General features: G+C 40.7%; 1 protein-coding gene across 2 annotated transcripts in view; it reads right to left on the reverse strand.

Annotated features, from left to right (window-relative positions):
- LOC132988226 (protein sidekick-1-like) overlaps positions 1–24,901 on the reverse strand; it is a 197,227-nt gene that overhangs the window by 61,064 nt on the left and 111,262 nt on the right. For both annotated transcript variants that reach the window (XM_061055498.1, XM_061055489.1), the window contains exons 6-14: positions 13,879–13,981; positions 10,962–11,137; positions 8,214–8,297; positions 6,172–6,366; positions 5,262–5,378; positions 4,945–5,112; positions 4,226–4,328; positions 3,921–4,094; positions 192–328 (exon numbers count right to left, since the gene is read on the reverse strand). In XM_061055498.1, the coding sequence (XP_060911481.1) occupies positions 192–328; positions 3,921–4,094; positions 4,226–4,328; positions 4,945–5,112; positions 5,262–5,378; positions 6,172–6,366; positions 8,214–8,297; positions 10,962–11,137; positions 13,879–13,981 (1,257 nt within the window). The remainder of the gene's footprint in view (positions 1–191; positions 329–3,920; positions 4,095–4,225; positions 4,329–4,944; positions 5,113–5,261; positions 5,379–6,171; positions 6,367–8,213; positions 8,298–10,961; positions 11,138–13,878; positions 13,982–24,901) is intronic.

Below are 24,901 nucleotides of genomic sequence, written 5' to 3' on the forward strand. Positions count from 1 at the left end.
GGGGGACGACAATAAAGTGACAACAATCACTTTATTTATAGGGAACCTGGATTTACATTTATGTAGGAACAAAATCTTCCGTATGTCTGCCACTTGTAAATGAGCTTGTGTCCGTGCTTGGGAGACAGTGAGTGAGCAGCTGTTTGCCTCGACACACAAACACACAAACACACAAACACACACATACGTACTGTTTTCAGAGAGCTCCAGCAAATAGTAGAGAAGTGGGGAGTTCCCATCAAAGGGGCGTAGCCAAGACAGGAGGACGGAGCACGAGTCAGAGTCATTGAGACGGACAGTGAGGGAGCGAGGAGAGTGTGGCAGCTCACTGAACACAGAGAAAGAAAAAACAAGGAGGGCCAAAAAATGTCAATTTCAAAGTCAAAAGTCTGAAAGTAATTGTTTGGCCTTTTGATTAGCACAGAATCTTTGGGAGTAATAATTTTACATTTAGGATAACACCCTCCCTAAATGTCAAGATCAGTATGATAATCATGTCTGTGTGCCTGTTATGATGCTAGGTAACTGGTTAGCTAAGGTTATCATCAAGAGAGTAACAGATACTGTCTGAAGGTAATAAATCCCCATTCAACAAATTCAGTCATTTCAAGCTGTGATTTTAAAGGGAATTTTCTGAAGACCTGGTTTTACTTGTTAACTAGTGAAGGAGTAGTAGTATTGACTGAGTCAAGTAGAGAACTTGAACATAACGTTGTTGAACATAATGTTTTTGCCTTTGTGTTATTTTTTAAGGACCAAAGGAGTGACAAATAGGATTGTTGTCTGTGGGTTGAGATTCTGTGAGCTAGATTTTTTTACCTTCAGACAGAGTAACGCTTGTTCTTTCTCTGTACGTTTAGCTAACTAAACTTTTGGCACCACATCTTTACTGCATAGCCGTGACACAACTTTCAGGTGTGTAAATATCGATTTTGTTGTCTAATTGCTGCAAGAAAATCGTTAAAGTCTTTCATAAAAACATGCTGAACAATTCATTTTACATAAACATTTTTACAAGAGTATGTCTGAGCTCACGAGTTCGTGACATTGCGCCTAAACCGATATTTGTTTTGTTTGTTTGTGTTGTTTTCTAAATATGTGTGGTAAAATAATGTTGGCTTTAATATCTGGGTTCTTTCCTATGTCAGGTCAACTCCCAGTGGACGTTATCTTACGAATATATCTTTGATTTGCATATTGTTTCTATTGTGATTCTTTATTCTGTTTGTGGTTTGAGAAAACAATAAAGAGTTTCCAGAATCAGGATTTTGCTGAAGAAAGAAGAAAATACAAGAAAGCAGATCTAAGCACTGTATGTGAAGACTACGGGCCCCAGCAGAGATAAAAGAAGTTCTTACAGGACCATATGACAGAGCTAAACAAATATATATTTACTCTGAAAGAATGATGAAAGACATGATCCCTTGTGCTCAAACTTGCTGCATTACATATTCACAAGCTCATTAATAATTTCTAATCAATGAACCATCTACTTGGACTGACGCTGGCTCCTGTTCATGTAATAACATGAAACAGAGTTTTAGATATTAGTATTATCTGTGAGTGTAGATGGATTTTAATATTAAAGTGGGATGTTAGAAATTAAGGGGAACTGAGAGAGAGAGATAGATGAGGAATGTGATGTAATGATACAAGGGGGGGGGGGGGGGTTGTCACCACAGAGAAGGGGCAATGATTGCAGTGAATGAAGCAGAAAGGGAGTGAGGGGAGCTGAGTATGATGCTTTCTTTTCTGAGCTGACATGATCATATTCATTAATGGATGAGCTTAGAGAATATTAGAAGAACTACCCGCTTGCCAAACGCACACGCAAGCACCCGCACACCCACGAACTAAACCCACAGACACACTCTCAACAACACGTGGATGGGTCTTAAGGGAGTTGAACCAATAACCTGCTGGTAATTAGTCTGTCTCCTTAGCTGCCGGCATCTGTTAGCCTCTGTGACCCGTTGATACTAAGCTAACAAGGATGCCAGTCACACACATGGCTGACACGCACACACACTTTATTCCCCACGTTTTGGTTAAGAAGAGAGCGACACTTGTAACCTCTTGGTGTTGCATAATTCAGAAGGATGTGGAATCATGTTCTTTCTCTCTCCTACCCTGCAACTGTATGAATATAACATAAATATCCAGAGACCGTATAAAACATCGAGTCTCAGTGACATCACCCATTGATTACTAAAGGGTTTTTTTCAAACCCAAAGATGGCGGCATCCATACTAAAAATGCTGTCTAAAACAAACTGCCGGTCAACCCTAGAAACAGGCAGCCGACGCGGGCCTCAAGCCTCTTGACAAACAGCTAAAACACGCCCACTTGCCACGCCTATTATTTTATAATTAGGAGTTATTTTATTTCGTTTTATTTCATGTTGGTACTAAAATGTCAATTCTTTGTATTTGACATTCTTTGTGTTTTAATTCTGTTCTTTTGTGAAGCACTTTGGGCTGCATGTTTTTATGTATGAAAGGTGCTATATAAATAAAGAGCACCTGAGTTGAGTTGAGTATAAACATTATCCTACATAGAATCAAAAAGGATGAGTTGTAAAAAAGTCACTCCCTGTAAAGTGTGTGTCAATAAAGACAAACCATACACATCAAAACCCTTTTCGTATCAGGCTGTAAACATGTTTATGTTTATTTCTTCCGCATTTTTGAACGTTCATGTGACCTTCAGGGCTTTAGTTTAGAGTACTCAAGTGGACATTTGAGGAACTGCAATATTTTAAACTTCCAAATTGGCTCCATTTTTAACAATAGAGATTGTCGCTTAGAAATATCACAAGACCCTTTTATAAATGATATAATATTATTATACAAGTCCATATAACAATATATAGGCTGCTATTAGAAACTGTTTTCTCACAGGGGCTGGAATGAGGCTATGCAGACCGGAGCGTGGGATACACTTGGAATTTGTCTGTGGCATGCTTTAATCTGAGTGTCAGGAAAGTCTGCTCATATGAAACCCACACTGACATGTAGGGAATGTGTTCCCCCTGATAATCATGAATGCACACACTGTATGACACATTCTATACTTTGAGACTTTCTACAGCTGTAGTTTTACCGAGCAGGGAGTGGATTGCTTGTACATGCAAGGTATCTGATAGCAGATATGAACTTGAAGTACTAATACAACTGTCTAATAATAACAACTCACTCTAGATACATTCTCTCATCTCACACTATTAATGGTATAGATACGTTTTTGGCTTAAAGGGGTTCTGAGCCCTGATAGGCTATTATTGGAAAAATGCAATTATCTCATTAGAAAGCTGCTGAACTAAGCTGATGTCTAAACTTTAGGTATGTTTGGTAATGGACTTAATGACCTATGTGCTACCTCTGCTGAATTCAGTTCTGCAAAGTCGACTTTTTTCCATTAGGAAGCATTATTCCTGTCAATCCATGTGATACTGTAAGTTGAATATTTAACCAGTTTCACCTTGCAAACCCTTCATTATTTGTTTTTTGTACTAATGTGCTCTTGCCTCATTACATGTATGACATTCCAAATGTTAAATAAATACACTAGCAGCACAAACCCAGCAACATGATTCTCAACTTAATAAAGTAACAGAATCCCTTTAATTCACCCTCTTTGTTTGATGTGATGGTACCTGCAGGTTAGTGAAGCTTGGCACAAGAATGGGAAAGTAGAGAAACAGCTACCTTTGCTTTGTCTGCAGGTAAAAACAATCCCTCTACCAGCACCAAAAGCTAAAAATGTAATGCCTTTTATCTTATTTCTTTAATTTTTGCACAAATGGAAATTCAGAAAAACAACAAGTTGTGTTTTTTGTGAGGAGGATTGTTGGCAGAGTGACACAACATTGGCCAAGATGGGTTTAAACTATCCAACTTTGCTTGAGTGTATGAACTTACATGACTTCGAGGCGTGCAATACGAGAATCGTTGCCTGCTTGTGATGTCACCGTGCAGGTGTAATCCCCAATGTCACCTGACCACGTCTGGCCAATAGTAAGGGAGCCCTGGCGCACCGACACACGCCCTCCATTGGACGGAAGGACCAGGACACCACCTCGATCCCACTTGAAGCTTTAATAGAGAAGAAATACATGTAGTCTATACCATGTGTACCTAAACAAGCAAATACACTCATGCAATCTATTAAAAGTGAAAAAGATAAAACATTGAATGCTCTTGATCAGAAGCAAAGAATCAGGTACCTGACATTGACTCTGGAGTCGTGTGTAGCGTTGCAGTCCAGGACAGCAGTGGTTCCTTTGATAACTCGCTGGTCTGTTGGAGGCACAGAGATGACTGTACGACCTGAAAATACCAGAGAGAAATCCAGGAAGGATAAACGATTGAAAGAAAGAACATTTAGAGGTTTCGCTTTTTTTCTTCATATTTACATATATTAAAATAACTTGACCCATGTGTCAAGTTAGCTAAGTTAGCTATTCATTACTTTACACTCTAGCCCAAAATTGCTGAGCTGAAGAACACAAACAGGATTTCTCTATCAATTACAAATGCACAAAAAACACACACGGACAAAAGCTGCTGTGTTACACCCCACTTTTGGAAATTTGCCATTTTTTAAAACCTAGTGAAAAAAAGTGAAGCATTGATTGGTTGATAGAACTTTGTTTTCAGACAGTCTGAAATTTAAAATCCCAGCAGATCCATTCACAAGATGAAAATGAAAGATAGAAACACTTGACGCAACATTCAAACACCAAACTAATATTCATCGGCCTTCAAAAAACTTTGACCCGGGAAATCTGAAAAGAAATCAGCCAATTAGCATGTTTACCAGTCACACGGCCCTTCATGAGCCTGCACGAATGTGTTTGGACATCTACGGATAAATAAGTGTCCCATGTCTGTTTTATGGTTAGTCAGTTTAGGTGTGTATTCTATGTGTGTGTATGCATCTTACTCAAGACGACGAGGCTAGAAGTGGTGTTGATGGTTCCCTCTGAGTTGGAGGCGATGCAGGTGTACTCTCCTGAATCCTCGAAGCTGACTGGCTGAATCTCCAAACCACCAGACTGCAAAAGTGTGAACCTGGGAACCTGCATTGAGCCGCTAGCTAAAACCTGTGAGCCTGCACACAGAGAGAGAAACAGTGACATAGCCCTGAGGTTAATGAAGTAATTAAGTAATTAGACACATTTTTAATTACAAACTCATGATGTCAGTGTGTCTTTGTGTATTCCCTCAATGTGCATTGAAGATTGTGTTGTTTTCTGTTACCTTTTCTCCAGGTGATCGCAGGTTTTGGAGCGCCGCTAGTCTGGCAGGTAAACAGGGCTGTGTTCCCTTCAGTTACTGTTTGATCAGACGGAGGGAATGTAAAGGTGGGGGCCACACCTGAAATGCGAGGAGAAGGCATGTGAAGAAAAGAAGAGTGCATTGGTTCCTTTATAGAGGACACAGATGGAAAACAAGTGGAGAAAGAGTTGAGCGTAAGAGCTACAGGGGAATGAAAAAGAAAGGGTGACAGCATTGATTTAGGTACAAATGAGTCCTCTTTGATCAATGAAGCTTTACTCATTACTTAGTGCTCTGTGAGTGTGCAGAAATGTGGAAGGTGGTGGTGTGGAAGTTTTAATTATAATGCTCACTAAACAGAGCATAAATCTATTGAGAAGAAATAAAACTACAAACTATCTGGTTCAGGCAGAGTAGAGGATAAAGTTGGCTACAAGAACAATAGCCCTGAAGCAAAAAGTTAATCAAGCAATTAGTTATCTGACAAAAAGTCGCCATCACTTCTTCTGGCTGTCGACTGAGTCAGCTCTTTAACTTTTTATATTTTTTCTTTCTGTCTTGTAAAATGTAAAACAAGATCTTAAGTTGATTTTTTCCATGTATCTAATATTCCAGAGGCCAGACATTTAATCAGTAAATTGGTAAAACATATTTCAGTAATGAAAACATTTATTTGCATGCCTCAAAAATTGTGATGAAAACTAAGCAAATCCAAAGAAAAGGACATTGAAAAATACAGAAGATTAAAAAGGAGGAGAGTTATTTCAAAGACAAGAGGAAGAAAGTTCAAGGAAAAGACAACAGTGGAATCAACGGAGGGTTACTTAAGGCTATAACTTAAGAGCAGAAGTAAACATGGATGTTTTATTGTTTGTTTGTCAGACAAACTCACTGGAGACAAGGAGTTGTGTGTGTGCTTGTGTCTCTCCAGCAGCGTTGCGAGCGAGGCACTGGAATATTCCTCCGTCTCCTGGCTGCACCCGGCGCACAGTCAGCCCGGTTGCTGAGATGATTTTGTAGCGGGGGTTGGCCAGTTTGGAAAGAGGCACCGCGTCCTTAAACCACTCTATCCTGGGCTGGGGCACGCCTACATGTGTGCATGTACATGGAAAAAAAAAAAAAAAAAAAACGATTTTCAATATCCTTAATAACAAGCCAGCAAACTACTCTCACACACACTCTTACTTCTCTGTTAGGCACTCTCACGGTATAAATATACATGCAGGCATAATGACTGCTAATAATATATTGATTACAGGGTGTGGGTGGTAGAGTAAGGGTGGCAGTGGGGCCAGAAAACATTCTGAATAAATGATGTTAAAAAGAGCAGCACACCGGTTATCTACAGTATCAGCTCCACCTTTCTGACAGACATGCCAGGTATGACAGGAGGGGTGCTCACACAATTAGTCTGTCTCTACACCAGACTGTGTGTTTGTATATGTGTGAGAAAGGGGGATAAATTCCACACTTTTTCTAAATCTGCTGGTGTCAAGCTTTCCCAGACATGTGTGAAGTATTTTTTCTCCCTCCTTTTCTCGCTCTCCCCCGTCACTTTGCACTCGGTCTCTCCTCCTTCGCTTGTTCCTCCTCCCAGGCTCCATCCCTCTCTTCTTACCCTCAGGACTCTGCTATTTAATTTAACTGCCACTGTATCAGATTACTGAGGAGGAACTTACACTGGCTCTGTGTGAGTGGGAGAGAGAGGAGTATGTTGCAGTTTTTTTGGAGCTGTGTCTATCCCTGCTGCTCAGATAAATGCTCTCATGTAATCCCTTTAAGAACAAGAGTCAAAAACAAGCTCAATTTTCAGCATGCCAATCACAAATGTACATTTAATGCTAAAAAGCCCATTTACTAAAGCCTGTTGAAAGATTCCAAACCTGAGCATTATCTAAGGGTTGATAGAGTTACCCTGGAAAAACTCAGATCAGATCAGATCAGACCTAACACCCTCTACAAACTGCTGCATGCTGCATGGACACGTTTAAAGAGTGAAGATATGAAGTCATCCTGTAAGGGTTCTAAACAATCAGTCCAGGTCACTCTCCAAGTGATTGAAAACACCTTCAGTGTGCTTCCAAGTGCTTTTAGATCATCTGAAACCTCCTCCTTCAACACCTCCTTACATAAAGTGGAGGTAAAGTGGCTGTCTGACATTCTTAAAACTTTGTAACATTCTGCAGAATATATCTACATTACATATTGATAGGAAAGTGTGTAGAGGTGAGAAAGTAGGTCATGCTCTCCTTTTTAAATCTCTATAGCTCTCATTCTGTCCATAGCTCTCATTCTGTCATTTCATTTCATGTCATTTCATTCAGGATTGGAAACAATTACTTTAACTTACAAGATATGTACTCGACATAACCAACGCTGACTGCTTAATGGAAATGGTCTACTTATAAAGATTGATTGATTCATTAAGTGTTTTCTGGTCGTCTGACCACTCAAAGCTCTTTGACTCTACATGTCACATTCACCCTGCCACACACATTCCAGACTGATTGCAGAGGATACTATATAAAGTGTCTTTCTGTATTAAATAATCCAACTTTGGCATGTAGACCTGAGCTGGGGATCGACCTGCCATCCTACTGATGGAGAGGGACAGGATTCTACCACTGCAAGTCAGGGTCTACCAAAGATACTGGTAGGATTTTTTTTACGAGAATGAAAACTGTAAATTTCTTGAGTTGTTGTTGCTTCAGGAACAGGTTTCTTCAAAGGCAGTATGGACTGGCATAACTCTAACCATGACCTATTTTACTGAACATACAGGCATGTGAGTTTTCTTAATGACAGCTTCCTTTTACCTGCCTAGTGCACTCCTCACACACTGTTTCATAACCACCTAAACACTCCCAATACAGTAGTTAATTACAGTATGTTGATAGTCACACACACACACACACACACACACACACACTGTACCTGCAGCCAGGCAGGGGATATCCACATTCCTGTCGAGGTCTGCAATGATCTTCCTCTTAGGTTGAGCAGTTAGAAAAGGTGGATCTGCAGAGATGTGAGGAAATAAAAATGTTGAGATTTCTAAGAACATTCTGTATCAGTATATCTATAGAATAACATCTCAGAGTGAATATCAAAGACTACAACCCCTGCTGTGTGCAACAGATCTGAAATACTAATAATGCCCTCCAAAAAAAAAAACGGTTTCAAAAATGTGTTCAATGGTTCAACAGTATAAAAGTAATCTTAGGGAAGACTTTTGAATTTGCCCTCTCCAATTTTTTATTCTCTAATGGATAAAAGAATCAGAGTTGAAAACTCAGAACAGTAAAATAAATCTGGGCCCCCCTCGTGGCCCTCAGTATCTGGAGTGTCATTGCAAGGCAGGGTTTCTGCATATGTGCCCTTTGGGATGTCTTCCACTCACAGAAAAAAAAACATCTTTACAGAGTTTCCCAAATGAAACAGTCCTACTTTTCAAAGAGCTCTTTTTTGTTGCCAATATCTGCACTCTGTAATCATGTTCACCGGTGTCACTTTAAATGCTTTGTACGGTTTGAGAGTGAACATATTCTTCTTGGTGTGTTGCTGTAAAGCTATGACAAACCCACACTTTAATATGCACTCTTTAAGAGCACCCACTCTTCAATATGCTCAATTTGTTTTTCATCATTTCTAAATAGTGTATTAAGTGAGAGGTAATAAGCGCAGAGAGGCAGGGGGAGACAGTCTGGCTAATGCTTTTTCAGGATGACATCTATGACAGAGATGCACCTGTGTACTGGAAAATTACCATGAGCAATATGACATTTCCTGGTTGGGCATTAAATAACAAATTCCTAGAATTTAATGATTCTGTTCTATTCAATCTAAGAAAAAGCAATTTACAGTCAAAGTTTTCTTTCTGTTTTTTTTTCCCAGGCTTGTTTAAAAATACCACAACAAGACACCTTGCAATGTACATCAAGGTGTAAGAACAACACAAGCAAGAATGTAGAGAGGAGAAAACTTTCATTGAATCCTGTTCTTTTTCAAAGAACAATCCTAAAACATCCTAGTGTGCTTGTATTCTCTCAATTCCTTCCTTCTTGCTTCACACACTGGATGAACTGAGGAGGCAATTAAAGAAAAGACAAATTGAAAGTTTGATCATACTGTGTGTACTTGTATATATGTGGGTGTGCTGACAGGGGCAGAGTAGACTTCCATGTTGCTTCTGCATTTATTCTACTTTTCAATACTGTCTTTAAAGCCTGTATAACTTTTTAGTAGCTTTACCACCCACATATCTCCTCTTATTATTGTGCATGTTGGATTTGATTTTTTGACAAGAGAGGGAGCAAGTCATGCAGACGGGGAAGAACAGGAAAACAACAGATGATAAAAAAAACAGTCGTGCGTTGTGACACCGACAACCCAGGTGCATTTATCGCCTTCAGTTAGGTGAGCACAAAAACCTAGATGCACAACAAAACAGATTTTTGGAGTGTTTGAGTGGTTGGGTTTTGAGAGTTGAGCTTCTGTTGATTCCCTACTGTCTGACTGCAAAACAAGGAAGGAGAACAACAACAGATGTATAGTTAAAGTCGTATTTGCAGTGTACAACACAATCATGCAGTCAGTGCCATACATATTCTGATCAGTAGAAAAGAAATGAACTTGAATAATGAATACCTTTGGAGCTATGTCTGTTTTTTTACACAGACGTCATTTAGAAATCTCTTTCATAAAGTTCTAATGGGCTGATCGGGGAAAAAAATCATGCCAACGTATTCATCGGTCCTCTAATCCTCTGATACGTATGAATGTATGCAGAATCGGTACATGAGAGCAGGCCTTAACAGCCCTGTCGGCCTAATGAGGGAAGATAACGCAGAGAGGGAGATAGAGTGGGGAGTGAGGTACTAAAAATCGTGGCGGATCATGAGAGAGGGGGCACAGGGGTATAAATATTCAGGCAGGCCTTTTCTACTAGTGAGTATTCTGTAGGCATGGGTAGTTTGCTCTCTCTTCGTTAGGTGCTCCCTCACTCCAGCAATCACCACAGATCAAAAAGACGCTGACGAACAAGGGAGAAAAAAAAGTCTCACTTCATCAATCACAAACGCCTTGCCCGCATTTGTGCGAGCATGTGTGTTCTGTTTTTCTATTTACGCACACACCTGAAAGACGGCAGCGAATTGTGATGAGAGTGCTCCTGTTTGAGTGCATTCAATGTTCTCTATTGATTGGCAACTCCAGGGCACGAAACTAATTTAGCCGCGGGGCCAATGCGCATGTGTGTCTGTGGTGGTGTTCTCTTTAATGTGAGAAAGCCTACAGTCAACACATTCATGGATGATCTAGGGTGTGAATTTAATCACGAGGAGTACAACAGCTGTTTGTAACTACAATGGGCAGTTTGCTGGTGAGAGTGGACAGCAGATTCAGCTGGAGTAGTCCTGTAGTTGACATGCTCACAGCATGAGGTGTTCTATGTCATACTTTCAGGAGAAAAGTCAAAATAAAGAAAGAAATGAACATAATGAAAGAGTGCCTGGAACATAAAATGTACATGAAAAGACAACAGTGAGGTTACAACAGAAACTAATGACACATGTTGGAAGCATTAGGCTTGATGCCCAAGGCCTTCCCAGGATAATCATGTTACTGACTATATGTGTGTGTGTGTGTTTGTGTGTGTGTGTACTACTCTTATATTTCTCTTACCCATTACAGTGAGTTGTGCCCGTGCCTCCACAGGTTTAGCAGTGCTGTTGCTAAGCATTGCTTCACAAACATACAACCCCGTGTCAAAAGAGGTAGGGGCCGGGAAAATGAGCCGACGCCCACCGGCCAGTCGACGGCCATCACGTTTCCATGACACCACAAGACTATCCGCCGGTCTAAAAGGGAAGAGCGGAGGAGAAACAAGAAAAGAAGAGGAAGGAGAGGATAAATCACAGGAGATGTGTGAATGTGCCAAAAAGAGCAAAAAGTGACAGAAGACAATTACAGTGTATGACATCCATCCACGTGTCACTGAGGGAGGAAATGAATGATGACAGTCTGTATATCAGAGCAGTCAGCTCTACTCAGCATGATGAACCTTCAGTCAGTTAATCTTCAAACTTGAATGATTGTATATCAGATTAACAACATGAAAATATTGCTCTCTACATTTATGTGTTGGTTTGTATGTCAAAGCATTAATACAGTATTTTAAATAGTCATAAAAATGAAGGTCTTCATTTTGGGTGTACATTTAAACTAACAACTTGACCCTTAAAACAATATGAATTTAAAGTTGGAAATGGCTCAAAAGGGGGCTCTGGTTGCCTAGCAGTTAGGTTGCGGCCCACGTACGGAGGCTATAGTCCTCTAGGTGGGCGGCCTGGGGTTCAAGTGTTACACATATGAAAATAAAAAATCTTTTACTTTTCTTAAATTCTTAGTTTTTGGTGCAGGAGGCTTAATGACATAAACCATGGATGTAAAGGCTGCCTGTGAAGATACTGAATTGATTACTCCAAAATGACTGAGCTTAGACTTTATTCATGATACATAATTTTGATTTATTCTAATTGCATTTGTTTTTCAATCAATTTGTTGATGATATGAGAGAGCATTAATTAAGTACCGTCATAACTAAAGATAATAGGAGATGAAGAAAAGATGATGATTTAGTCTTGATATGCATGAAAAAAAGTTTTGTTTATTCATGTTTAAAGATGTGATAAAAGTGGCCATGAAGGCAAGATTCTTTGGACTGTTTTGAATATGAATCAGGATAATTTACAATAAAAACCTAACACACTACGAGCCATTATGTTTAAGAAGTTTGAATACTAGAGTTTCTATCTTGGATAAAAATGCTCCTAGGTTTACTTTGAGTGGTCTCCAACCGTAAATGTAACCATTTTAGACATGAATCCATTCTTCAGGATTCCGTTGAGTGTGAGCTGTTCTCTCTGTCAGGTGAGAAATATTGAGGCATAGACAAAGTTGGAAGAAAAAGTCTTATAACAAGGCAGCTTGGCTTACAGTATATGTCAAATGTTAATAAGCATACTCAGTGGGGCCCCAGATAGTCATACAAAATGTACCCTGATTTTAAACAGCTCCTGGCAGTGCTTGTTTTTGATGAAACTTCTAATTATTTCAGCACTCTACCAGGACTGCAATGATGCATATGACTGATTATTGTTTAATGGCTTTGGATAGCAGATGCTTTAAAAACTTCAGTACTGCACTTTATTTCACTGATCACACATTTCTCTCTTTAAAACTCCCACAGAATACAGTACAGTAGTTTCTTCTTTTCCGTGTTCAGCGGGTGCTTCTCTGATATCAAAAATAGTAGCTGTCAAGTGGATTGTTTCTCCCAGAAGAATTGCTGGGGACTTAAATATGTCTGCAGCTGGAATATCACTTCAGTTTGTTACAAAGGACAAACATAACTATTTAATCTAACACATTCGGCAGGTCAAAGGGCTTTTATCATGGATTTCTATTACACTTAAATTAAGTACCTTTCACACCTTTTTGTACATTTTTAGAAGGTTAAGCCTCTTTTTTACTTAACTTTGAGTACTACCAAGTGGTTAAGTGCTGGTCAAGTGCTGCATAGAAACATTTAACATGAATTAAGCTCTCAGGGAACCAAGCAGCAGGACTTTACCCAGCCGGAGCAAATCAAATCCAACAAAAACCTTGTACAAATATTCCACTGTGCAACCACAATACAGCATGTTAAGCAAGTAAAGCCTGAAATGTATCCGTTTGATTCTGGATATTCAGCTATTATCACGTCAAAGACACCTCCATTTCATCAATGCTGGACAAAAAGATAACAGAGAGTATATTACAGATCCAAAGTATTGATAATTTTCTCCTGTTGAGTGACTTTACAGCTCTGGGAGTTTCATTTCAGGGCAGTTGGCTGAGATGTGGTGTGCTTTCAGAAAAAAAAAGTAGAGAAATGGGCAACTTTGAACAACCTCTGTCATTGGAATTGGGGAAATAAGTGCACCAAAGAAAAAACATGGTAAAGTATTGCAGAGCTACAGTAGAGTGTGCTCATCTCCTGTTGAAAAATACACCAAGAGAAGCTGGCCAAAGTGTTTCTTTAGACTTTAGAGAACAAAATGATTTTATTTGATTGAATTAAAGTTTTTAGGCTGCATTGGCGGTGACCAGTTTAGCGGAGGACAGAAGAGGTTGGACAGTTTGTGTCTAAGGAATGAGAAAAAAATTGATTTTAACTGAATTTCTGGTCCTTCTTAAAGTAAGGAGAGTCTGCTGTTGCTGTGAGAAACCACTGCTGAGTCGGACTAGACTGCTCCCTCTGTTTGAGTGCATGTGCCCTGTGTGTGTGTAATTGGGCGTAATGTACTTGGCATGGGTCTCTTTGACTGTGGAGGTACTTAGCTACTCAGCTCATGTCAGATGGAACTTTGATCCATCTTCTGTTTGTTTGTTTGTTTGAGCAATATGTATGCTGAGTCTATAATCTAATGCAGAGGGAATGATTGCAGAGCTGAGAGTATATAGTGTGTCAGTATCACAGTGCTTTCCAGAAAAAAGTAGAATTGATCACAATTTCTTTGTGTGATTGCATGTGTGCATGTACATTAAAGACATTTACCTGGCATTAGCAATGCACTCCAGTGTTGCTTCACTGCCTGCTACCACTGTTGTGTCTTTGGGTCCGATCACAATGGCAGGAGGCACAAGTTCTGATTCAGGATCTGTAACAGAGAGAGCAAATAGAAGATGCAGTTAAGGAAACTAATGACTACCCACCACAATGTTCATATACGCAAAACACTCTTTTTTTTTTTCCTTTTAGATTTAAATTTCTGAACTATTTCACGTTTAAGATTCTTATTTTAACTTAAACAGTTTTCTATTGTCTGATCATTGTTAAGTAAACTTTACTCGCCCATGACTCTTCCATGCTAACTGTGGTGCATACAGTATGACACTGAAGGAGGCTCTCATGCTCTTACAAAAATGTTGTTTCTAACAAATCTATCAGAACAGCATTCATCATCTTGTCGTAACAGTGCTAACTGAACTATTTATGGGGATTTTTTACCTTTATATCCACCTTCGATACATTTTTTTTTATTGTTTTTATATTTGTATCTTACTCTATCGAATGAATAAAATATTTTTATTTTTTTGTGTCAGGTCATTTACATGACACATTCATATTCTGACACATTAGCTGAGAGTCAATCAAATGTTCCAGCCTGTCATTTGGCCAACATCACAACAGCACCATTGACATGAACCTTCCTCCAAATGATAGCACTCCAAGAGGTTAGATATACAACCGATACCAACCTATCAATCTATCAAAGTTCCTTGACAGTGCTAATACTACTGCATAATAGTTTTTTACTTTTTTTGTTCTACTTCTGTGTTCAATGTTCATGCACCAAAAACCCATATAAATACCTTGAATGAGTTAACCTACTTTGCAATAAACAGACTCTGATTCTGATTCTAACGGGGATATATGAGAGCATGGCAAGCGGCAAAGGATCCTTGTTGTAACTTGACCAAAAATGTTGTCTTATTTCAACAATCTTTTGGCTACAAACATTTCCAAGTCAGCATATTTTTCTGTCATTGTTTGGGCAGATGGTACAGGTCAAATCTTCAAGCCTTCTCCAGGCTTATATCCTCTTTTTTCTCTCATGTTGTTTTTTGTTTTCAAGACAAATCTGATCAAAACAGCATCACTCAAAGCATACTCTTTGACAAAATCTTTGAGCTATGAGAAAAAGTGATTTCATTGTATCTTAGAAATAAGACTGTAGCTCTTTAGTGTCTACACAGCTACAGACACACTCACAAATATGTGAAATCCAAATATACAGAGTAGAGAAGAATTGTATATTCTAAGTCAGATAAAAGCAGAAGAGAGGGTTAGAGATGACAATAAAAAGATAGTATGTAAAGGGAATAGTAGTATGTGACTGACAGTGTGAAGCAGACAGAACAGATGATGGAGAACAGATGTTTGTCAGTCTGACTGAATAGAGAAAGTGTTTTAGTAAACCTACCACTTCTAAACTTCCGTTCTCTCTTAATGCAGACATGTTTTCAATCTTACACAAACACGCCATAATTCTCTCTTACAAACAACATAACTCTTTGTCAAACACAGCACTGTTTTGTCAGAAACACACTTCCACACAGGGTATAATGATACATTGGAGGGAGGATTTTCTTCTGCGTGTGAGTGTCGGTGATAGTGTTTAGAGGAGAGTACAGTAGTGTGAGTCAAGTGAAGAATGATTTATGGCCCCAATGTTGTGTACAAAAAGTATGGTGTTGAGTGTGCAGAACTTGTGACTATGAGTGTGCGAGTATGATATATGGTTTTGAATGTCCACTCATACAAGACAAGGATTCTTGATCATCGTAATATCTGCTCAGCAAAGTAGTACAAAAACAGTAGATTATGACCTTTTTCCCTTGAGCTCTCCCTACTTGTATCTACCGTAAGAAGAGGCCCCAAGGACCCCCACGAGAGGAAGTGATACACTGCTGTCCCGAATGAGATGTGGCTGACTACCGGTAAGTGGCCTGATATTTTTCAACGTGAGGAAAAATATATTTCTTACACGTTTTCATCGACAGACTGTCAAATAAACTATCCAGGAAGTGAGTTATCATGACTTAAGTTATTATGTGCAAATCAAATTTTGACAACCTCAGCGCACATGCCCCCCGGAGAGCTTTGCAATAGAATAGAGCGCTCTCCAAAATGTTTTCCCATGTTTAGAGCAGCCCACGTGATATTATTATGCCTATTCATATGGAGATCATTGGGTTTCCCACGTCTAACCTTTCAATATGTAGAGCTCCAATAAGGGAGGAGTAGGGACTTCAAATTAACAGGCTAGGTCTATCAGAGGCTGTTGGAGGGTTTGGGGTTGCAGGGAGGGAGGGGTGGGGGGGGGGGGGGGGGGGGGCACAGGGAGGAACAGCTTTGATCTCCTCTTTGAAGGGAGAAGGGAGGGAAAGGTGGTAATTAACTCCCAGCTCTTTATTCCTCCTTCTCATTCTCTCTCTTTTTTTTTTCTTCCATTTGAGAGGGAGAAAGAGCTGAAGTCATATCCCATTGTCACAGAGAATAAGATATGCGGGTGCAGGGAGACAAGCAAAAGATAGCACTGATACACACACACACACACACACACACACACACACGCACACACGTATATCCACTGTAATGTCTTGACAACTGCACTCACCGACACTCCAACTCAGGCTGGGGGTTGAGTCATTAATAGCAAATATAAGTAAAGTGACACAAAAAGAGCAAGGGGAATCATGATTTGAGGTCTTATCACCTGAGGTTTTTCTCCCAATTTCTCAATTACACACACACACACACACACACACACACACACACACACACACACACACACACACACACACACACACACACACACACACGCACACACACACACACACACACACACACGCACACACGCGCGCACACACACACACACACACGTGAAATGGGTGGTGTCAGATGAGTGAAGATGCGTAGAGCAGGAGTGGGTGGAAGATATAAAGTGACACAATGGGATAGCTCATATACAGGTGGAGGTAACAGGAGGAAGAGGAGGGTGTCCATTAGCTGTCCAATGTTGGAGGCAGAGGTCATTCAGGGACTAGTAACCATCAGTGGAGGCTTAATGGCAGCAGTGACCGAGGATAATAAGCAGACGGGGGGTGTGAACCCAGCCTGTTAACTTTCTGTGTGTCTGAGAGGAGCAGACAGACAAGTCGTGCTAGCAGGAACAACTCTCTGACAAGAGAGATCATGCATGGAAAAGAAATGTGCTTGTAGGAGAGAGAATGCGGAGGGGAAAAGGGAGAAGAGGCTGTGCAGATGGTCTTCATCTTCCCATAGTGACAGACATGATGGTGGAAGAAGAGTGGAAGACAAAATGCCATATGGTTGTGTGATCTACACTCCCCTTTTCCCTCAGTCAGCGTCTACCATCCCCTTTCTCCAGGGAAATCTCATATCATTTTATCTCTTCTGTACCTCTGAGTCCCTGAGCATGTTTTCCCTCCCTTACTCCCTGTCACTCTCTCATCGGCTCCTTTTTGTTATTTAAACACAGATTATCAAATTAGTCTTCCTCAGCTTAAACAAGGAGAAATATTCATACTGGCAAGGCTGATGTATTCTGTGTGTGTGAGCAAGCTGTGGCAACTAAACGGCGCCCTGTGAAGATTCTACAAAGAGAGTCCAGAAGTTTAATCTAACTCTATTGGATTCCTCATTTAGTAAATGAGAAACACCATGTGGCAGAGAGATTGAGAGTCTGAGAGTGATGGAGGGCAGTAAGAAAAGCAGGGAGGGCCTTCGGTAAAAGGAAGAAATATTGCAGCAACAACTCACGGCTGAAAAGCTTCATTAGAGAAAAAGGGATGATAAAAAAAAAAAAAGAGCTGTGAAAGAAGTAAAAAAATATCAAAATAGATGAGAATGGAGGAAAAAGCATTAATATTGTGTGTGTGTGTGTGTGTGTGTGTGTGTATGTGTGTATTACTGTGGGTAAACTTAGCATCAGAGTGCCAATGACGCATTGTAATGTTACTCTTCTCGTCAGTGCTATTACTGCTGATCGACAGTTAAGTGCTGATGAAGTAACACAGCTGTGCATGTGTTTGCATGCATGTGTAAGGGTGGGACTGATATTAGGATGGAAGCAGAAAAATTAAACCAATCATGGGAACTATAAAAAAGTAGGGCTGTTAAAAGGATTGATGCAGCTTTAGGGCAGGAAAGAGATAGAGATGGATAAAGAGGGCGAGAGACATAGGCGGAGAAGGAGAGAGAGAGAGAGAGATGAAAGGCATCGCCATCTACAGATTAGAATGTAATCCCTTATCGAATGGATTCACTCAGATTACAGCTTGTTCTCCTATTAAATCTGCCAGTCACTCCAAACTCCCCATTGTATCAGTGAGTGAGTCAGTGTGTGTGTGTGTGTGTGTGTGTGTGTGTGTGTGTGTGTGTGTGTGTGTGTGTGTGTGTGTGTATGATCTCTGTATGACTGGAGATCTGTGCGTTTTAAGCCTTTCAAACAAATCTCTGCAGAGACCTAGAGAGCAGAGGGATTGACTAAGGGTTGAACACACACACAAATACCTTTTTTGCATGCATACACTCACATAAGAACAAAAACACGCTCACTGGAGGAGACTGGTGTAAGCGGACTGGGTATTAATAGAGTTGTCAGGCAGGTGTCTGCAGGGTTCACAGCCGACTTACACAAATCACACTGAGACCGCAATTCACGGGAGAGAGAGAGAGAGAGAGAGAGAGAGAGAGAGCAGGAGAGAGCGAGAGAGAAAGAGTCACCAATAGGATAAAATGAAAGGAAATAAAGGACATTGGGAATGAGCGGTTTAGGAACAAAATGTAGAGCCCTTTGAGAGCCTTGGAGAGAATACAAAAATAAAAAGACAGGAGAAGGGGATCATTTGCTGCTCTCTCCTGAGAACACCTCGTGTGTGTGTGTGTTAGAGAGTACGGTGAGTGTTTGTGCGTGTCACTGCACTCATTAATGCTGCATGCTGACAGCTAAGTGTCATCGTCTGACTACACTTGCCTTAGAATGCCAATATAAAACCACAAGCCCCACACACACACACACACACACACACACACACACACACACACACACACACACACACACACACACACACACACACACACACACACACACAAACACACACAAAGTTATAAAGCCACACCACACCAGGAGTGGAAGCTCCAAGCCCCAAGGGAAGGCAGACGCAGACAATGGGAAGCAGTGAGAAGACCGAGAAAGATGCCCGATTTTAAATATTCATCTCTTCCTTCAGCTGCCAACCCTCTATCTTTCTGTGTCAACGCAGTGATGGGAGAGGGACATAGCAAGAACGCATAGAAAGACGGAAGAAAGAGGAAACATGGAGAGTGTTGTAGTAACGGGGAAGCGGGGAAGGGTTTGAGCTCTCAGGCGCAACTCGATTATTATTTGATTAATTTTGAGTAGTAGGGTTTTTTGGCTGCTTGACAAAACCCACAATGACATAATGAGGTAACGTTTTATCAATGCTACACTGAAATAAGGGCGTGAGCAATTCCTTCAAGCATTGAAACTTTGTTTTGGAAAATCAGGGAAAACGTTGATAGATTATTTTTTACCACCATATATTCTGAAAATCATCAACACATGACAGTGACACATGCCATTGGGGTTTTCTGAAAGGATAAATGGGCAATATGTCGAGACTGGACTAATATAATTCTAGCAGTCTGTTAGAGAGAGTGAAAGAATATTAAAGCAGGGCTCAGGCACTCTATTGTTTTATGTGACTCGATGTTACATATGAGCACAGAAAAACACTCAAGTGGCATTTGAAAGAGCTTTCTACAGTGTGAATCTGCAGGGAGAGCTTCTTGAGCATCTTGGGGAGAAACACCGGCACCACAGTGTGCTTTTGCATAGCTCAGGTAACAAACACTCTGGGTATACTGTGGGGTGGGGAAAGCATGTAGCAGACAAAAAGTTGACCAAACAAAGTGCCAGTAGTTAGTCAGATCAGGCAGTCAACTTGACTTTGTTACAAGTGGAGGGAACTTCACATGTGTATCAGTTAGTGACCCAATGCTTTGCAGCCTCAAGTTTGGGTATTACAGCCATTGCCCCTTGTTAGCCATAAACATTTTACAGGCCTGATTTCTTATTGACAAGCAGCTGTGGTAGAGACTCAAGAAAGAAAAAGTAAGCCCCTCACATACCCTGCTTTGTTGTCCTCTATTTTCCTCATGCTGTATTTCAGAAGACTTGAAATAAGCTATTGAAAATATAAACTCGTTAGTATAATGTTTTTTCGGACTAAAAACCAAGTGAGACATAGGTTTATCATTGACTACCATACATCCTGACTTCTTATAGAAACCAATGGAGTAGCCAGTGGGAGGCCGTAAGAAACACTGCATGTTTAATGCACCTCTGCTTTGGCTTTACTTGTCAGAAGAGTCAATGTTCACTCCTTTGACATACAGCATATTCACCTGAAGGCTCTTCTGACACCAGCATTGCTGCACCTTCTGTCCAAATACTGTAGCATCCCAAAAGCCCTAAATCCAACCTAGTTTGCACCTGTATGGTTGTATGGTTGTTTGACCTTAATTAAACACTTCAATGCAAACCAGAGTATTATTCTACTATAACATTGATTATTTACAGGCCTGCAGTGAGCTGACCTTGTGGTCAAAAGTGTCCACAAGTAGGATTATTCTAGTAACTAGAGGCTTAAATATGAAACCTGTGGACCATGTCTAACATGATGTACCTATCACTGCTGCCAATATGACCATCAGCAGAGTATGAAGCTGCTCCTACCCTCTGGTATAGGACCAGGGATCATGGCAACATGTGCCTGTCATTATATACAAGGAGAAATAATGTGCTCGAGAAAAAAAGAGCAGGAAACATAATGTAAATGCAAATGGGATCTTTACCTGATGACCCGCGGTTCTTCTTGCCAACTGTCCGTTAGCCAAAGAGAATTAAATGAAAAGAAGCAGGACAAAAGCAAAGAAAGGGAGCGGGAAGAAAAGGGGGGGAAACAGGAGAGATATAATTTAGATTTCAAGTGTTTCCTCTGGGTACAGCAGAAAGACACATTTAGTAAATACACATTTGAAAAAAGCAAAAAGGGAACAAATGCTTTCACAAATCAGCAGCTCTAAGGCGCTTTAGAGTTTAGTAGGCACAAAACACAAAAGAAGACTCCAACCCTGAGAAAAAAGGAAGAACAGTGATGAAAAACGAAGAGACAGAAAAGAAGAGAACTGCATGTTATCAAGGAGTCCAGAGGAAGATGAGCTTTTTGTAGTCCATCCATCAAGTGCCAGCTCCCAAATTTGGTCAACCTCATTCACTCCTTGCTTCCCCCCCCACCTCACCCCTTCACCCTGTCTGTATCAAAAGTCTGAGGCAACACCATAAGAAACAGTGTCATTGACATTCCACTAGCAGAAACCATTCATCTATCAATGTGTGTGTGTGTGTGTGTGTGTGTCTGTGTGTGTGTGTGTGTGTCTGTGTGTATACATATGTAGATTTTGACAACATCAGCACGGCATCAGCATCAAGAAAATTTGTTCAAACCGTCTGATGGACACAGAGTAAGCAAACAATCCTAAGAGGAAGGAGCTAAAAAATATATAGAAGAAAGGTGAAGGATGAAAGAAACCGATTTCAGATATAAAAACAGTTCTTATATTGTTCTCTTGAAAGTAAAGATGACTCTATTGCAAGGGGCTTTTTCCAGAGGTTGAGCACTTCTTGCTTCTGTGCGCCGCTCTCAAACCCATTCATCGTCTATGTGTTGCTCTAGAGCGTGTCTGTGCCCCTCCCAGCTGAGCGCAGCGCAAGGTAGCGCTCGCCGTTGTTGTGAGCTGCGCTGAAGTTAAAAAATGTTCAACTTGGGCGCAGCGCTCCGTGACGTCACATCGTTGCGTCCAATAATAGGGAAGATACTAACTATTTAGAGAAAATGTACAAAATCCATTGTGGTCTAGTAATGATCAGGGTCATTCTACACTTTTATGGCCTGCAACTGAAATTCAAAAAAGGGGTATGTAACAGAGGATTCCAAACTTTAAAGCAATGTCAACACACATTTTGACACAGAGGAAAAGTAGAACACTGTCTTTGTTGTTTGAGCAGAGATTGGAAGTCTTTCCTTTTATAAAAAAAAAATATATCTAAAAGCAGGTCAGAACACACACACATATACACACAAACAATCACGAATTGCCGCCAGAAAACAATCAGAAACACACATGCTCTGGTCCGGGGGGCAAACAACTCAATGTGTGTATTCAAATGATGTGTCATACTGAGTCATCTTCAGTTTCAAATGGGAGCAGAGAAACAATGGGGACATCCGGGGACAACAGAGAGCATGAGTGTGTGTGTGTGTGTGTGTTCAAAGCATCTGACGTGCGCAGAGCAGACATCACTGAACACATTTTCCGCAAACTTTCACTTCCCTTGTTTTTTTTTTTGTTTTTTTTAACCTTAATCGGTGCCTTGGAGCGTTCGTTGTCTTAATCAATTTGGTTATTGATTTGCATCCCACAGCACATTTAACGACTGTAGTGCGGGTCAATGATGCTTTTCTGATCACGCTGAATAACACTGAATTAATATCAAACAGGCCACGACTCAGTATCACAGCTGATGTTAGTGTAATGTGTTTAAGGTACAGTCAGAGGTGATGTAAAAATACGAGTGTGTGCCTGAGTGTCTCAGGCTGGAGTATGATTTGTATTCATGAATTCAGTATTGTGTATTCAGCTGCCTGAAGGATCTACGAACAAGCAGGTCACCATGTCCTCTGTGTGTGTGTTGTGTGTGTGTGTTTGTTTGTGTTGTGTGTGTGTGTGTGTGTTTATGTGTTTATGGTCTCTGTGCATTGTGTCTGCTGTTCAATACAAAAAATCATACATGCTGGGCCTGTCCTTGTGTAAGTGAAAAGGCTGTTTTGTTATGGCCTCAGTGTGTTACCAGCTGAGACTTGTGCAGGTGCTCACCCTTTGGTCTCCAGCAGTGGGTCACCTATTTACTGCAACAGCCCCCAAACCCCTATTACTCACCCGTCCTTCCATCCTCTCATCTAATAAACATCCCCTGCAGGGCAATCCTTCCATCTACACACAACCAGACACCCCTTTGCCCATGGTGACAATCTCTCTCCCTGCCCCATCCAACCCACATCTGCAACCACGGTCACATTTTCCATTGAGCCGAAAAGAGTCCTTTTTAGCGACAGGTTCGGTTCTCTTCTTTCCCTCTCTTAGCTGTTCTAAAAACCCTAACCATTCCAATTCACCATTCTTTTTTGGCTCTGAATAACACATGGTGAACACACCTTTTTGAAATTCATAAAGCTGCACAAATGTTTCACTCCTATCGCCACATCTGACACATTTGCAAAGACAAATACAAGGACACCGATTCACACACACACACACACACACACACACACACACACACACACACACACACACACACACACACACACACACACACACACACACACACACACACACACACACACACACACACACACACACACACACACACACACACACTGAGTTGTGTCCTGCAAAATAATGTGGTTTGAGTATTGACCTCGGACTTCAAAGAAAAGTCTATGGAACACTGATGAAAAAAAAAAAAGGTTGACTATACTCTTCATCTCTATTATACCAGTGTCTCACTTTGTATCATGAACTGAGCAGAGTTACATGTATCATTCATAAACATAATTTAAACAGCAGGGTGCAGGTGTACATTTAATATCACACTCCCTACATTCTTCACTTCTCTATATGGCTGTCTTTTCAGACTCTCCTTCCCATCATACATGTAGACTCTGGGAAGGTTACATCTTCCTGCTGTCTGCCTGTCTGTACCGAAACACTTGCACCAGTTGACCTTTCCAATTTACCGTGTCAATCATACCTCCTCACCCCCCAAACACACACACACACAAACACACAGCTAGTGTTTCAACCCAGTCTTGAGTACACATGCAGGTAAAAGTTGGTGTCAATCATCCTGGCATAGAATCCCAAATGTCACAGACTTTTGACATTCTCTCTCCCTCTGCTCCCTGTCTGAGAGAGAAAAAAAGTTAGCTTATGGCTGCTTTTTTTTTTTGCTCCATTGCTTTTCTCTTCCATGCTCACATGATTTGCACTTTCATCTTTTTTTACAGAAGTGAGTGAGGTTTTATTACTATCCAAAAAAAAGGTCTGCACTACAATTTGCACTTGAAATGACTCACCAATTGTTTTTTTTCACTCCTGTCACATTAGAAGTCAAATAAAGGAGGACACGAGTGAAAGGATAAATATAAATGTTCCACTGAAATGATAAACAAACATCCGGCCTTTACAAGTAACAGTAGAAGAACAAGGGAGATGTTGAAAAAAGAGTGGCATGTCATAAAAAATGGAAAATAGATGATGTTAAATTCAGACTGTGAGCCTAACGATGGCAAGAGAAAAAAAAGTGTAATTTCCAATACAAAAGGAAAGTGCTGCATGTGCAAGTTGTAGCTCTGACAGAGGAGAACGAGAGAAGAAATATGAAGCCTCTGATCCTGTGGGAGAAATATTAAAAGGCAAGAGAGAAGAAATGAGGGATGAAAGACTTGGGTAGACAGGGGAAAGGTGGGGCTTCAAAAGACACTGATGTGGGGGCAGCTGTATGCCCATTACCTCTGGGTAAAACACCAGACATAGAAAGAACCAGGAGGACTAGAAAGAGGAGATGCATCATTATTAACTCACGCTGTAACCCTGTTCTTTATCCAGACTGCTGCAGCGTCATCCTTTATTTCACACTCCTTTTTCACTGTCTCTAAATACTTGGTTTAATCCCTCTACCTACTATTGCTTCTTTCTGTCCCACAGAGTGGAAGATCTGTGTCGGAGACCCTGAGTGTAAGAGCATAAGGCTCATATACAAAGAAGTTGTTGTGAAATTTTTGAGGCGCACTCACACTAGGCAAGGTTGTCTCGCTTAAGCACGATTGCCCCCCCCCCTCCCCCC

This window comes from Labrus mixtus, chromosome 2 (assembly GCF_963584025.1).
Source record: "Labrus mixtus chromosome 2, fLabMix1.1, whole genome shotgun sequence".
NCBI classification, from domain to species: domain Eukaryota; kingdom Metazoa; phylum Chordata; class Actinopteri; order Labriformes; family Labridae; genus Labrus; species Labrus mixtus.